Genomic DNA, 13,995 nt, shown 5'->3' on the forward strand with positions numbered 1-13,995 from the left:
GTCTATTGACAGGCCTACTTCCAGCTAGTGCTAAGCAGCTGGTCATGGGGTTCCTCTCCCCACAGTGCAAGGGTGCAGCGTTGGACCCCTAGGGAATGCTACTCGTTGGCCTTTCCTTCCCCATCCGTATCCCGCCCCAAGCTCCAAACCCCCAGCAATCTTTCCCCTCCAGAGGCCCGGCAGGGAACCTCACACCCTCTGTATTCTTGGGAGCAGACCCAGCCTGTTACTCATTAGCCAGCAGTGCCCATTCCTTTGGGGGAGGGAAGGGGTCAGCATAGTCATGCCCTGGGGATATCGCTACAGGGCGGAGCCTGAGCCGCATCCACTGCCCTGGTGTCACCAAGCCACACGCTGGGGGATGCAGAAGGTCTCTGCCTGGCCATTTCCCCAGCTGCCCATCAGGCCCCCGCAACGGGGAGCCTGTAACACCAGAAGGATTGTGGGGTGCAACATGGAGCAAGGGGTGTTCAGCCCATGCCAAGGGGCAGTGGTGACATAGCTATCCACTTCCCCCCCAACTTAAGCCAGGACCCTCCTGGGCTATGGGCAGCAGCTGTTTCAGATGAGACACATCACGGACTCCCCTCTGGGGCGGGGCCAGTAGAAGCTGGGCTGGGCCAGTCGGAGTCAGGCTTTCTTGCACTTCTACCATCTCTTCCCCAATCTGACCTCTCCCCACAGCCAGAAGCCTGATCCCTGGACTCGCCCCTGTCTCGTTCTGCTGCTTCTGAATTTGGTTCTGGAGCCGAGGGGCGGGCCAGCTGGCCTGCTGCCCAGCCCCAGCTGCATAGAGCCAGAGATCTCCCTCTGTGGCACAAAAGGAGGCTAAGGCTACCCGGTCGCTGGGCAACCCACAGCCCTGGAACCACTTTCCCAGGCGCTGGGAGCAGAGGGACGCCGAAGCTACCCGCTCGCTTACTGAGGCAGCCTGAGAGCCAGGGGGCGATCACAGCCAGAGGGGGAGTTGCTGGGGGCTTCATAGATGAGTTGACGCCAGTGAACAGCAAGAGGGATTTGGGCTCCCAGGGGGTCAATCCTCCCTGTGCCAAAGAGTCAGTGCCTGAGAACTGCTCCATGACCCGCCTCACAGGAGGGAGACAGAGAGAGCTGGTTTTGGGGAGCGCTGGCTTGGAGTGGGGGGAGGACCCACACCCGGCAGGGACCAATCCTGGGACCTTTTGCTGCAAAAGCACAGCTCGTTAGCACTTGAACTAAAGAAGCACCTCAGTTAGTTGGCTGCAGTAGAAGGTTCTTATCCTCTGCAGGGAGCAGTTACAGCCGCTCAGCCAGCTTGGCCTGGAGCAGTGCATTCCACCCTGAAACCGACGCTGCGATAGTAAATCTCCTGCTTAGGTCTTACTCTGATCTCTTAGCTATTAGAGATCAAGATGAGACCCACCATGGGGGGTGGCAGCTTTCCCCACTGCTACTGGAGGGTTCTTACACCTTCCTCAAAATCATCTGGTGCTGGGCCCTGTCAGGACCTTGGGCTAGATGGATTCTGGGGCTGATTCTGGCTGGCAGTTCCTGTGTGATCCCACAGTGCTGAGCAGGATGCAAACGCCCCGAAACCGACCGAGGGCGTCTTGGGGGGACAATTGCTCTGGCCAGGAGGGGAGCAGGTGCGGAGACAGGGCTTGTTTGCTATCACCCTGCTACCCTGCACACATCACTGCCTCCCCTTGGGAGGGTGATAAACCTCAGCCCAGTTTGGGTTTGCCCTTGGGGCTGGCTGTCAGGCTCTCCACGCCCCATCCTGACCTCCACTGCAGGGACATTGACCCAGCCACTGGTGCATTCAGAACTGAGACATGAGGAGGGGAGGGAACCCAGGGAGTGTCCAGAGTGAGGGGGTAGGGCTGTGGGAGAGGGAAGTTAACCTGGCCTGGCCTCTGCCCCACAGGTGGTAAAGGTCTTCAGCGAAGATGGCACCTGCCGCTCGCTGGAGGTCATGGCAGGCGCCACGGCCCACCACGTCTGCGAGATGCTGGTGCAAAAGACTCATGCCCTCCATGACGACAGCTGGTCCCTGGTGGAGCTCCATCAGCACTTGGCCCTAGGTGAGGAGGCATGTACACCCCCGGGGAACCTTGCACGGCCAGCTTTCTGCACATGGCCACCAGTGCACGTATGCAACTAGGAGCTTGCGGGGAGACGTGCACAGCTGGTTCTGTGCACGTGTGTCCACTAATGCCCAAATGCAAACACGACCTTGCGGGAGCTCACACTGCCAGGTCTGTGCATGCAACTGCAGGCTTGGGTGAGATCAGGCGAGGGACTATGAATCCCCACAGCACAAGCTCCTACCACTTGTGCTAAGAGAGCAACTTGCTTAGCTGGGGTGGTGGCAAGCTGCTGTAGTCGCTGAGGCTGGCAACTAGAAGGAGACAGGCTGACTCAAGCTAAGCCAGTGTGTTGTGGTGCATGATGGTTGGCAGGGCTCTTCCTTGACCCTGTGGCTTTCTCCTCCACAGAGCGGTGCCTGGAAGACCATGAGTCAGTGGTGGAGGTCCAGGCCACCTGGCCCATTGGGGGAGACAGCAGATTTGTCTTCCGGAAGAACTTTGCCAAGTACGAGCTGTTTAAAAGCTCACCGGTAAGTGCCTGCCGACCTTGCTGCTGGGCGACCCAGCCCGGCATGACCCGGAGGGCCACCCACTGGCCTTTCATGTCTTGGACTCCAGTGGGCGAGATCCAGGCAGCATCCTGGGCACAGAACAGCCCTGCCTGGATAGAAGCCAATCCCAGACACACATTGACCTGACCAGAGGGGACCTGGTGGTGCTCAGGGGAAGAATCCCCGAAGCTGCTGGAAGATCTGGTTGCCTTCCCTTCTCCTGAACCCCCAGGGTCCCGGAGCTGCCCAGCTGGGAATGAGCTTTGAATATGCTAAAACAGCTGGACTAAGCATCTACCCTTTACTGCCAGGAAATTAATTCCAGCACCGCCCTGCATTAAATGGACAGCTGCCCAGTGCACCAGGAGGTCACAAGCCCACTGGTCCTGATCCCAGGGGAGCCAGTCTGCCCCCCAGCCAGATGCTGGGGGCTGCTATGGTGCAGCGCCCGTCTGCTGCATTTGTGCTTGCCCCAGAGTCCCCGCTAACAATCTTCTCTCTCTCTGATCCCAGCAGTCCCTGTTCCCTGAGGTGATGGTGTCCAGCTGCTTGGATGCCAACAAGGGCATGACCCACTCGGAGCTCATCCAGGTATGCACTGCCAGACTGCCCTCCTGGCACTCATCGCCGGTGGCCAGTTCTGACTCTAGCCCACATGGTTTGAAGCAGGAAAGTGACCCTGGGAATTGTCCATAGGCACCGCCCACAAGTAGCTTCGCCTTATAAACAGGCATAGCACAAGTTTGTGGTGGGGTGGGGAGAAAGCGAATGCACCTGGGATAAACCCGCCGTGCAGCCTGTTAGTCAGAGAGCTTAATGCTTGAGCTGGATGCCTGATAGCCTCAAGTTATGGGGCCAGTTCAGTATCAGCTCTTAACATAAGAACAGCCGGACTGGGTCCATCAAGCCCAGTATCCTGTCTTCCAACAGTGGCCAATGCCAGGTGCGCCAAAAGGAATGAATAGAACAGGTAATCATCCAGTGATCCATGCCCTGTCACCCAATCCCAACTTCTGGCAAACAGAGGCTAGGGACACCATCCCTGCCCATCCTGGCGAATAGCCATTGATGGACCTATCCTCCATGAATCTATCTAGCTCCCTTTTGAACCCCATTATAGTATTGGCCTTCACAACACCCTCTGGCAAGGAGTTCCAGAGGTTGGCAGTGTGTAGCGTGAAAATATGCTTTCTTGTGTTTGTTTTAAACCTGCTACCTATTAATTTCATTTGGTGGCCCCTTGTTCTTGTATTATGAGAAGGAGTAAATAACACTTCCTTATTTCCTTTCTCTATACCACTCATGATTTTATAGACCTCTATCGTATCTCCCCTTAGTCACCTCTTTTCCAAGCTGAAAAGTCCCAGTCTTATTAATCTCTCCTCATACGGGAGCTGTTCCATACCCCTAATCATTTTTGTTGCCCTTTTCTGAATGTTTTCGAATTCCAACAGATCTTTTTTGAGATGGGGCGACCACATCTGCACGCAGTATTCAAGATGTGGGCGTACCATGGATTTATATAGAGGCAATACGATATTTTCCGTCTTATTATCTATCCCTGTCTTGATGATTCCCAACATTCTGTTCGCAATTCCCAACAATTCCCAACTCTTCCTTCCCATGCTCTCCCCGACCCCTCCTGTCCTGCAGAACTTCCTCAATTCTGGCAGCTGCCCAGAGATCCAGGGCTTCCTGCACCTGAAGGAGGTGGGGCGCAAGGTCTGGAAGAGGTTTTACTTCTCCCTCCGGCGCTCAGGGCTTTACTACTCCACAAAGGGCACATCTAAGGTGAGGCTCAGCAACAGGTCTAGAGGGGGCACCGCAGGAGGGGTGGGGCTGAAGACATCTTATGGCCGTGGGCTTCCTATAGAAGTGGCTAGTTCTTAGTTACTTTGGGTGGAGCGATCCGAACTATGCCCTCTATGAGTCACAAATGAGGCTTGAACCCTGGATAGTTAGCTTAAAGCACGGGATGTACATCTCTTGGACTAAAGGCATAGCTCCCTTAGCTGGTAGCAGCAGTAGGCTCTTATCCCAGTATGAATCGCTGAGTACCCTATCGATGCTACACATATGTCACCCATGTGCACGCTGTGTAGGGCTCTCTCCCCCTCTAGTGGTGGCTGGGCCACACTCGCATATTGATGAGCCTGCTGCAGCCCTTGCTAAGGGAGCAGGGGCTTTTAGTTCAGGTACCGCAGGCCCCTCTAATTCCATCCAAAGGTTCCTGGTTAAGTTCCCCTGCTGATAACCTGCCCAGCAGACTGACGGTACATAAATAACAGCCTCCAGAATGAACACGCACTGAGGCTATTAAAGCAGAAGTGATTTTTAAAACCCTTCCTTGACCTTTGATGCCATTTAAATCTGCCCTTCCTTCCCTCGAGCCAGTTATTATCAGTGTTTATTATGGGTATTCCAGTAGCACGCAACAGCCCTGGTCTGCCGGGGGGGCCCCGTTTTGCTAGGTGATGTACAAATGCATGGGGAGACCCAAAGAGCTTAGAGACCGATCAGTTTCCCTACCTCTGGCCAGTCGGTTTCCCTTCCTGGTGTTCGTGCTCTAAGGCCACGGTGGCTCCTGGGTTTGAGTCCCCTGTGCCCCATGCTTGGGTCGCGGCGGTGTCTGGAGTCTGGTCTCTCCGGCCCTTCAGGGTGCTGGACGGGAAGTGTCCTGGTCCCCCTGCCCCAGGACTGCCTCCCCTAAAACAGCACATGCTCTTCCTTCCTCTCCTCCCCCAGGACCCACGGCACCTACAGTATTTCGCTGACCTCAACGAGTCCAATGTCTACTTCATCGCCCAAGGGGGAAAACTCTACAGCACGCCCACCGAGTTCAGCTTCTGTATCAAGGTGAGGGAGGCCAGGTGTTTTGAGGGGGTATGGCTGCCACCTGGCACCCTAGAGGCCACAGCGGTAAGTGAAGCAATCCCTGCACAAACAGGGCCAAATCCATCCCTGCTGTAAACCCAGCAGAAGTTAGGATGGTTACACCAGGGGCCCAGGTGCGCAAAGTCCTTCCAGGCGCCTCTTGAGGTGGAAGGGACTGGAGACACACCAGCAGCAACCATTAAGGCCGGGTGGTTAGCGCAAAGGAGGGCTGGGCGCCAGGACTCCTGGGTTGGCTTGCCAGATGTCAGATTGGAGTGTAGAGCAGAGGGGCCTGGGATATCGGGCTTTGTTCCCAGCAATCAGAGAAGATTGGGGTCTAGTGGTTGGGGGCGCGGGACTGGGACTCAGGACTCCTGGGTTCTTTTCCCAGCTCTCCCAGAGACTTCTTGGGGCTAGTCCGTGCCTCGCTCTCCCCTCCCACTAAAACAGGGCTCACAGCTTGGGGGGCTCGGTTCGCGCTCAGGGAGCTCGGTGCCGTAGCCTCCCGGCCGGCGCTGAAGACAGCCCCCTGCGGTTACCGTTGTCGCTCTGTTCTGCAGCCCTACAAGGTGCGCAGCGGCATGAAGGGCCTCAAGCTGTTCTGCAGCGAGGACGAGCAGAGCCGCACCTGCTGGATGGCCGCCTTCCGCCTCTTTAAGGTAAGAGCCTCCAGCCGGCCCCTGCACCTTGCTGCCAGCCCACTGGCATGCTAGAGCGGACAGCGACACCTGCTGGCGGAAGCGGGGACTGCACTTCGGTTCTGTTTCCTGTGGGAGCTCAGCACCACTTGGGCTGGTGAGGTTAGTGCTGCTACTTAGCACCCCCCCTCCCCCCCGCGTTGCGATGGGGGGCTAATTGGCCGGTGGGGGTGCTGCTTGCCTTGCAGCTCATGCCGTTCGCCCGGGGTGAGGCAGTGCCCTGCCGCTGGGCTTGGCTCTGGTGCTGCTGATGCTAACAAGGGCTGTTTCCTTCCCAGTATGGCGTGCAGCTCTACAGGAACTACCAGCAGTCCCAGTCCAGACGCAGCCACCAGTCCTGGATCAGCACCACGCCCCTGGTAAGCGCCTCGCCTGAGCCACCCTGAGGAGCTCCCTTTGCAGCGTTCCCCGCTTTCCCCTGGCCGGCTCAGCGGATTCCAAATTGCAGTGCACGGTGGTGGCCCCATTCCCACATTCTCCCTACAGCCGTCCTCACTGACGTGCTCACAGAACAGGTAGAGCCCAGGTGGGAAAGGATCTGGACAGGCGGCAGCTGTTCACTGCCCTTGTTGTTCCAGGCCGATGTTTTCCTGTGTCGACACCGCCGGATCTCCTGTTAGCACAGCAGAAGATGATGTTTCTTCCCCCTGCAACTAGGGGTGTGGTGAATGCCTTCAGCCTAGAGAGCTGATTGAAAAATGGGGATTTTTCCTTGGCAGTGCATCCTGGGAGGCCCTGGCCAGAGTGCATCCTGGGAGATGTAGTCCAGCTGGGGAGCCTGGCCCATAGAGAAGAATGGCAACATGGGCCAACTGAACTACAGCTCCCATGAGGCACCGTAGCAGCCTTTCCAAATCAAACTTTTTGGGCTTGGGGGTGTTTGTTTTTCAGAAATTTCACATTTTGTGAAAAATGTGTTTCATCAAAATCCCAATTTCCAATCAGAAAAACAGTTTCAATGGGAAATTTTCAACTAGCCCTTCCCCGGGCTCCCCCACCCCTCCCAGGGCGCAGGAGCTGCCCAGCAAGGCATGGTGCTGTTGTTCAAACAGAACTAAAGGCGAGATGGCCTCAGACAGCACCCTCTAGAGGAGTAGCCTGTCAGCACTGGGTGCCGAAGGGAGGACAAGGAGACTGGTGTCTGGATCTGACCAGATGCAACCCTTTTGGGGGTTACATATCAGGTTCTGTCTGCACTGCTCACCAAACAGCATCTCCGTGAGGGCAACCTCTCTGGAGGGCACCTATCGGACCCAGTCACTGGAGAGCGTCAGTTCAAAGTGACGTTCCCCACATGACCTATGCAGATGATGGGGCAGTTAGTTGAAGCAGAGGCTGGGTGGTACCTAATGATGTAGCTGGCCACGAAATGTTTCCTTTAAAATACCCAGGGATCCTTGGGCCGCGGTGGGATTTTATGATGCCCATAATGGAGCTTTGATTTTTGAGTCCATTTTGTGCTGCGGAGAGGTGCCCAATGAAGAGCCCTGTTTATGCCCTGAACTGCTACAGCTCAACACTTACAGGCCCCCAGGTCCCTTGCTGATAGGACTCAGTGCTGACATAATGGGACCCCTCTCAAAGCTGCTTACAGGGCCCTGAACTGTAGAACTGTAGAACTGTAGATCTCTGTCCCACGGCTCCCGTCTTCCAGGACAGGGTCCCCCTTCCCCACCCCCGTGGCTGTTCTCGCCTCAGCTGTTATTTCATCCCACAGAGGAGCATGTCTGACAACACCTTGGTGGCCATGGATTTCTCGGGGTGCACAGGCCGTGTGATTGAGAACCCCAACGAGGCGCTGACGGTGGCCCTGGAAGAGGCTCAGTCGTGGAGGGTGAGTTCATGCTTCCAGGCGGAGCTAGAAGTCAGAGGCCGGGCAGGGAAGCGGGTTGAGGCTGGAGGCGGTGTTGGGGCCGTGCATCTTCATCAAGCTGTCCAAACAGCTTCCAGCTGGTGGCTTATCTGCACAGAGAGCTGCACCGGGTTAGCTTAAACAATTAAACTGTGATATGGGCTGGTGGATGCCGTGTTGTTGTAGACGTGCTGATCCCAGGATAGGAGAAAGACAAGGTGGGTGAGCTGATATCTTATTGGACCAACTTCTGTTGGCGAAAGAGACAAGCTTCCAAGCTCCACAGAGCTCTTCCTCCGGTCCGGGAAAGGTGAGATCGTCTCAGCCCAGCTCCATCGGCGTCCAGTGGGATGCTCTGGTGAGGGTGTGGAGACACAGTGCCCTTGCACCAGATTGCAATGAGGCTACGGTAGCCCTCAGATTGCAGCCTCCCCCCGGCTGCAGCCTGCGCTCTCGCCCTCTCTAGGTCTGTCCTATCCTTGCTCCCAGGTCATTCCCAGCATTCACCGTGACGCTCGTTTCTGGTTTGATTTTCCATGAAAGTAGCATTGTGCTAAGGCCTAATAACAACACCCCATAGTAATGCCCTGCTCCTTGCTTTCCGTGCCACAGAAGAAGACAAGTCACCGCTACAGCCTGCCGATTCCTTGCCAGGGCTCGCCGCTCAGCACAGGTGAGTGAAGACCCCTCTACCCCCTTCGGTTGGCTGAGGGTCACCCAGGGAGACGTCCTTCCCAAAAGGATTCTGGGCTTGATCAAAGGGGAGCCAGAACCAGACGCTGTAGGGATACAATGAGCCCAATTGCTCTGAAGCTCATGTCAGTGCCAAGTGGGTGTGAAACACTAGCAGATCAGGGTGGTTGTGTCTTACACACACCTTGCACTGGTGCAGACGGAGACACAAAGTGGAGGGGAACTTGTTCCAAAAGTGAATTTTGAGATTAAAAAAAACAAAAAGATTTTATAGAACCTAAAACACCACCCTGGATATTCTTCTAACTTTGGTTATAAGGGAATTTTGGGGACTGAATTGAAACTTTCCCCAGTATCTGATCTACATGGTGGATAAGGGCCTACTACTGCTGCCAGCCAAAGAATGGTCTTGTAGCTAAGATGCTCAGTGGAGACTCATGTTCAATTCCTGGCTCTGCCACAGACTCCCTGAGTGACCTTGGACAAGTCATCTGATTTCTCCGTACCTCAGTTTCCCCTCCTACCCTTTGTCTGTCTTGTCTATTTAGCCCGGGAGCCCTTTGAGGCAAGGGCTGTCTCTCACTCTCTGTCTATGCAGCACCCAGCACAATGGGGCCCTGATCTCATTTGGGGTCAGTGCTACTTTAATTTATTATTTGTGTTAACATAGCACTTAGGAGGTCCAGTCACAGACCAGGACCCCATGGTGCTAGGCACTGTACAGAGGCAGAACAAAGAGATAGTCCCTGCCCCAAAGAGTTTGCCTTTTTTTCTCTTTCTTGCTCTCTCCAATACCCCTTCAGTTTTGCAAACCCACCACGGTATACAAATTTTCTCTGTGAAAGGGTTTGTAAGAGAGTCAGATCAAAAAAGCTTTTTTTCCTCCATTTTCTTTTCTCAGCCATCCATCGAACACAGCCATGGTTTCATGGGCGAATCTCAAGGGAAGACACACAGCGATTGATAATCCAGCAGGGATTAGTTGATGGGTACGGAAAGGCTTTGAACACTGATTACATGGCTTCTATTAACTCGAAGTAGGCATTAACTCAAGGGACTCCCTGCTGCAGGATGTCAGTGAGGCCAAATGCTTAGCAAGGTTCCAAAGACACTTGGACAGCAATTTAATCCCCAGTCTCACAATATTTTCCTTAAAGTTTCCTTAAAGCGCCAGCTTCTGGAGACTTGTGATGACATGAGAATCTGAGCATTTTTTTTTAAAGTGAGTTTCTAGCCCTTGTGGTTGCAGAGAAAATGTGACCCCTGCTACAGGCTCAAAACCAAGAAGGCAAATAAGAAACCCCCAATTTTTAAAAAAATCGTTATTTTTAAGATAAATCTCATACTTTTTGGGGCCTGACTTGCTTTTTGAATAATTGAGGTTGTCAGTACTGCTTTTGTGGATAAGATGAGCACCAGCAGCGACGCTAGAGAGGATAAAGTAAGAAAAGCTTTCAATCTTCATGCTTCAGGGCACCCATCAGTTCTGGGGTCAGGAGGGAATGTCCCTCCCTGGTACAGGGCTGTGCAATTAGGCAAGATTTTATGCCTCAGAGTTATCCAGCACAGGCCACTGTCTGGGACAAGTTCATTGCCAGCTCTCACTGCAAAGGGTTACAGCACCCCTTGGTCGTGGCACGGGTTCGGCTGCTTTCAACAGCATTCCACGTGAGGCTGTGTTGATTTCAGCTGAACTGACTGAGCAGCTCAGATGCTGCTCTGGGCTCCCCCTGGTGGATAGCAGAAGTTGGGTGGGCAGCGACAGCATATTGGTAACAGCCCCCTCTCTTGCTTTGATTTTTTAGGGTGTTTTTGGTGCGGGAAAGCCAGCGGAACCCCAAGGGCTACGTCCTGTCCTTGTGCCACCTACAGAAAGTCAAGCACTATCTCATCCTGCCAGTAAGTGCCCCTCCCCAGCCCCAGCTGCCACAGACTTTGCCTTCCCAGCAATATGGGTGAGGGTGCTTTACGAACTCGCTCAAGGAGCAAACCCATGGGGAGGAGAGTCACATATAGGAATGGTGTAAAAAGAGCTCCCAGCAGGGAAATGGGGCAGGAGCACTGGCTGTGGGGGGAGCTCCCAGCCTCTCCCTGTGTGAGTCCCTGAAGAGGACAACACTATCAGACAACACTAACCTTGGGAACGCTCCCACTCCCTCCAGTGTCGCCTCCTGGCAGGAGAGGTCACTGAAACAATAGCTTAATAAGTCTGTAGGGGAGCTGGCTGTTCCCGGCCTGCCCTGTCCAAGCATGGGCCAGGAGAGCTGAGCACACACCCTCCCACCCCATTTCTCTGCAGAGCGAGGAAGAGGGGCAGCTTTACTTCACCATGGATGACGGCCAGACGCGCTTTGCCGATCTCATCCAGCTGGTGGAGTTTCACCAAATCAACCGGGGCATCCTGCCCTGCAAGCTCAGACATTACTGCACCCGCGTCGCCTTGTGACAGACCTCCCGGTGGGCAGCAGGGCCCTGCGAGGGGCCACAGCCAACGCGCAGCAAGCGGGACTAGGATCAGCACAAAACTTCCGCCCCTCGCCCCACTTCGGCCAGGCAGTGGCGGCCGCAGGGGCCAGACTTGGCTCGTGCTCCGCCCTCTGCTGGGGTGTCAGTCACCACTCAGCCCCGTCAAGTGAGCACCGGCCAGGTGAGAGGCCGGAATGGCACCCCCAGCGCCCAAGGAGCCCGAAGGACCGAAATTCATCGTTTCAAAGGGAGACCTCGCCCCTGTGCTTCCACCATCTCACGGCCTTGGCGCTCTGCTGCCCCTCCCCCTGTGCCCCCGCTCCCGTCTCTCTCTGCCCCATACCCTTCCACTGTCATCTCTCTCTGTCCCTTCCTGTATCCTTCCACTCCCATCTCTTTCTGCCTCATATCCCTCTGTCCCGTAGCTCTCCATGCCTGTATTCCCCTTCCCACCTGTATCCCTGCGCCCCCAGCTCTGCCCCAATATGCTCTATCTGTTTGATCCTAGAGTCTCTCCTCCCTCCCCACCAGCTACTCAGTGTTAACGGTCGTATTCTGTGTGCCCTTGGGAAGCCAAGCCGGGAGCTTGGGGATGGTCCCGTTTGGTATGTCCCAGCACTCCTCCTGCACAGAGCCCTGGATGCTGTGTCTGCGCCCTCCTCCCTGGGCCCCTGCAGCCTCTTGGCTGGGTTTGGAGCTCCTCGTCCTTTGGGAAGATCTACCCACTCGTGCACTTTCTCCCCTAGGTTCCGACCTCTCTGGCCAGTGACCGCTGGGAGCTGAGGCAAGGGGGTGGTTAAGTTGCCTTTCTCTTCAGGTTTCCACTTCTTTCCGTCAGATCAGTGCCAGAGTGGCTCCTTCTAACCTAGAGCACTGGCCTCCCTGCGGGTCGGAGTCCAGACCCTTCTGTGCGCGGGCTGAGGCTCACCTTTCTGCTCCCCATAGCAGCAACCTGCCTGAGGGCAGCCACCGTTCCCCGGCCACGGAGAACTGTATGTCAGTGGCAGCGGACCCTGATAGGTAGTGCAGATCCCATGCACTTGCCCCCTGTGTGGGAGTGGCCATGTCTCCCTTTCTGAGCTGGCGGGTGAAGCCAACAGGCCTGGCCACAGCAAGAAACAGCGCCCAGCTGTTTCTGTAGTGGCTGGGATTAGCGATGGGTTATCGGGCCGCATGGAGAGGCCCGGGGCTCTCAATATTGATAGTAGATAACGTTCCACCGACAGGGTTGGCCTTGCTCCCAATCCTCCGGGAGGAAGTCCCTCCTTGGGAACAAGGCAGAAGCTAGCGTCAGCTAGGTTTGGGGCTGGCCAGGAGCCAGGGTGACTCATACAGAGATTCCTCTGCCATTTGCCCAGGGCCATGGGAATCAAGGTGCAGCTGGGTCCATTCAGGCTGACCAGAGGTGAGGAAAACCTGGAGGTGCAGGGAGTCCAGGGTCACGCTTCGAGCTGGGCCTTGTTCAGATGCTGGGGGTTGGGGGGCTGGCCCCAAGCCCTGCTCTGGACATGGCAGGGGGGAGAAAAGGGGGTTTGGTGGCAGGTGTCAAGGGCGAGAGCAGACAAGTGGAACAGCCACAGTAAGGAAAGAGCTGGGCTTTTCCCTGTCCCTTCCTGTCAGCCCAAAGAGGCTTCCGCTCTCTGGAATGTAGGCTGCCAGGACCCGGTGATGGGGCCGTGCCCAGGTCTGGAAAGACCGGCGGGGCGAAGGGGGGAGGAGTATGTTTCCATCTCCAACGGCCTAGACGCCGACTGTCCTTCCAAACCCATCTCTGTGCGCTCCACTGTGCTGCACGCACTGAACTCAACACACCAGAGACCCCCAAAGCCAGGACTGCCTGGGGTGCTACTAACCCCCATAGCATCAAAGAACCCGAAGTGGGAGACAGATCTGACCCACTTGGTGCAGAGCTCTGTCCTCTTCAGTGGCGGCTGGGCCACATACAAAGCCTGGTGTCGGCAAGGCTAACAGAGGTGGGGATTTCAGCTGACGTAGTAGCGACAGGCATTAAGATCCCCAGGTTCACCTGCTGCAGCTAACCCAGCCAGGGGTGTGGTGTCGCCGTGTTAGAAGGATCCTGGGTTTTGCTAAGAGGACGGATCTGTCTCTATTGTACATACCTGAGAGGCCAGTCGAACTGTGATGTGTTTTATACAAGTGGTAATAAATGTTATTTTTTCATATCCTTGCTTTTATTTTGTACAAAAAAGAGAAAAATAACTCAAATTAGCACCAAGCCCTGTAAGAAGACAGATTTATCTCTATTTATATCTACTCCAAAATCTTTTCACTACAAATAAATCTCGTCTATTTCATACCTGGCTGCTCTCCTTTCCTTATGGCGGTATGGTGGGGAGATGGGTCGGGGGAGTTTGGGATCCAGCCACCTTCCCGCATTGGCTCTGACTTCTGATCTGCATGCAGCGTCAAACTCCGTGGGAAATTCCACGTAGGCCCCAGCCGGGAAAGGGTTATGCTGAAGTCGGATCGAGGGAAAGGGGCCTGGAGGTTTGATCAGGAGCCAGGACTCCTGGGTTCTATGCTTGGCTCTTGGGATGACCTTGGGCAAAGTCACCCCCAGGTAGGGCTGGAACTTGAGACCTGGGTTAAATTCCCAGACTCCTTGTGACCCTGGGCAAATCACCTCATCTCTCCGGGCCCCTGTTCCCCAGTCTGTCCCATGGGGACGATGCTTTTCCTACCTCGCAGAGCAGGGGTTGCGAGGCTAAATCCATTAGTATCTGAGAGGGGCTCAGGTATGTTCAGCCCTCACTGTGCCCATTCGTTGACAT

General features: G+C 55.3%; 1 protein-coding gene across 6 annotated transcripts in view; it reads left to right on the forward strand.

Annotated features, from left to right (window-relative positions):
- GRB7 (growth factor receptor bound protein 7) overlaps positions 1-13,500 on the forward strand; it is a 41,826-nt gene extending 28,326 nt beyond the window's left edge. For 5 of the 6 annotated variants that reach the window (XM_084615944.1, XM_084615946.1, XM_084615947.1 and 2 more), the window contains 12 exons: positions 1,907-2,063; positions 2,478-2,599; positions 3,134-3,211; positions 4,274-4,411; positions 5,366-5,476; positions 6,055-6,153; positions 6,471-6,551; positions 7,910-8,026; positions 8,657-8,717; positions 9,639-9,726; positions 10,543-10,636; positions 11,037-13,500. In XM_084615944.1, the coding sequence (XP_084472070.1) occupies positions 1,907-2,063; positions 2,478-2,599; positions 3,134-3,211; positions 4,274-4,411; positions 5,366-5,476; positions 6,055-6,153; positions 6,471-6,551; positions 7,910-8,026; positions 8,657-8,717; positions 9,639-9,726; positions 10,543-10,636; positions 11,037-11,183 (1,293 nt within the window). In that variant the 3' untranslated portion in view covers positions 11,184-13,500. The remainder of the gene's footprint in view (positions 1-1,906; positions 2,064-2,477; positions 2,600-3,133; positions 3,212-4,273; positions 4,412-5,365; positions 5,477-6,054; positions 6,154-6,470; positions 6,552-7,909; positions 8,027-8,656; positions 8,718-9,638; positions 9,727-10,542; positions 10,637-11,036) is intronic. The other variant, XM_084615945.1, reaches the window with a different exon arrangement.
- Positions 13,501-13,995: the final 495 nt, after the last annotated feature.

This window comes from Lepidochelys olivacea, assembly GCF_965140295.1.
Source record: "Lepidochelys olivacea isolate rLepOli2 genome assembly, chromosome: 27".
In the NCBI taxonomy this organism is placed as follows: Eukaryota; Metazoa; Chordata; order Testudines; family Cheloniidae; genus Lepidochelys; species Lepidochelys olivacea.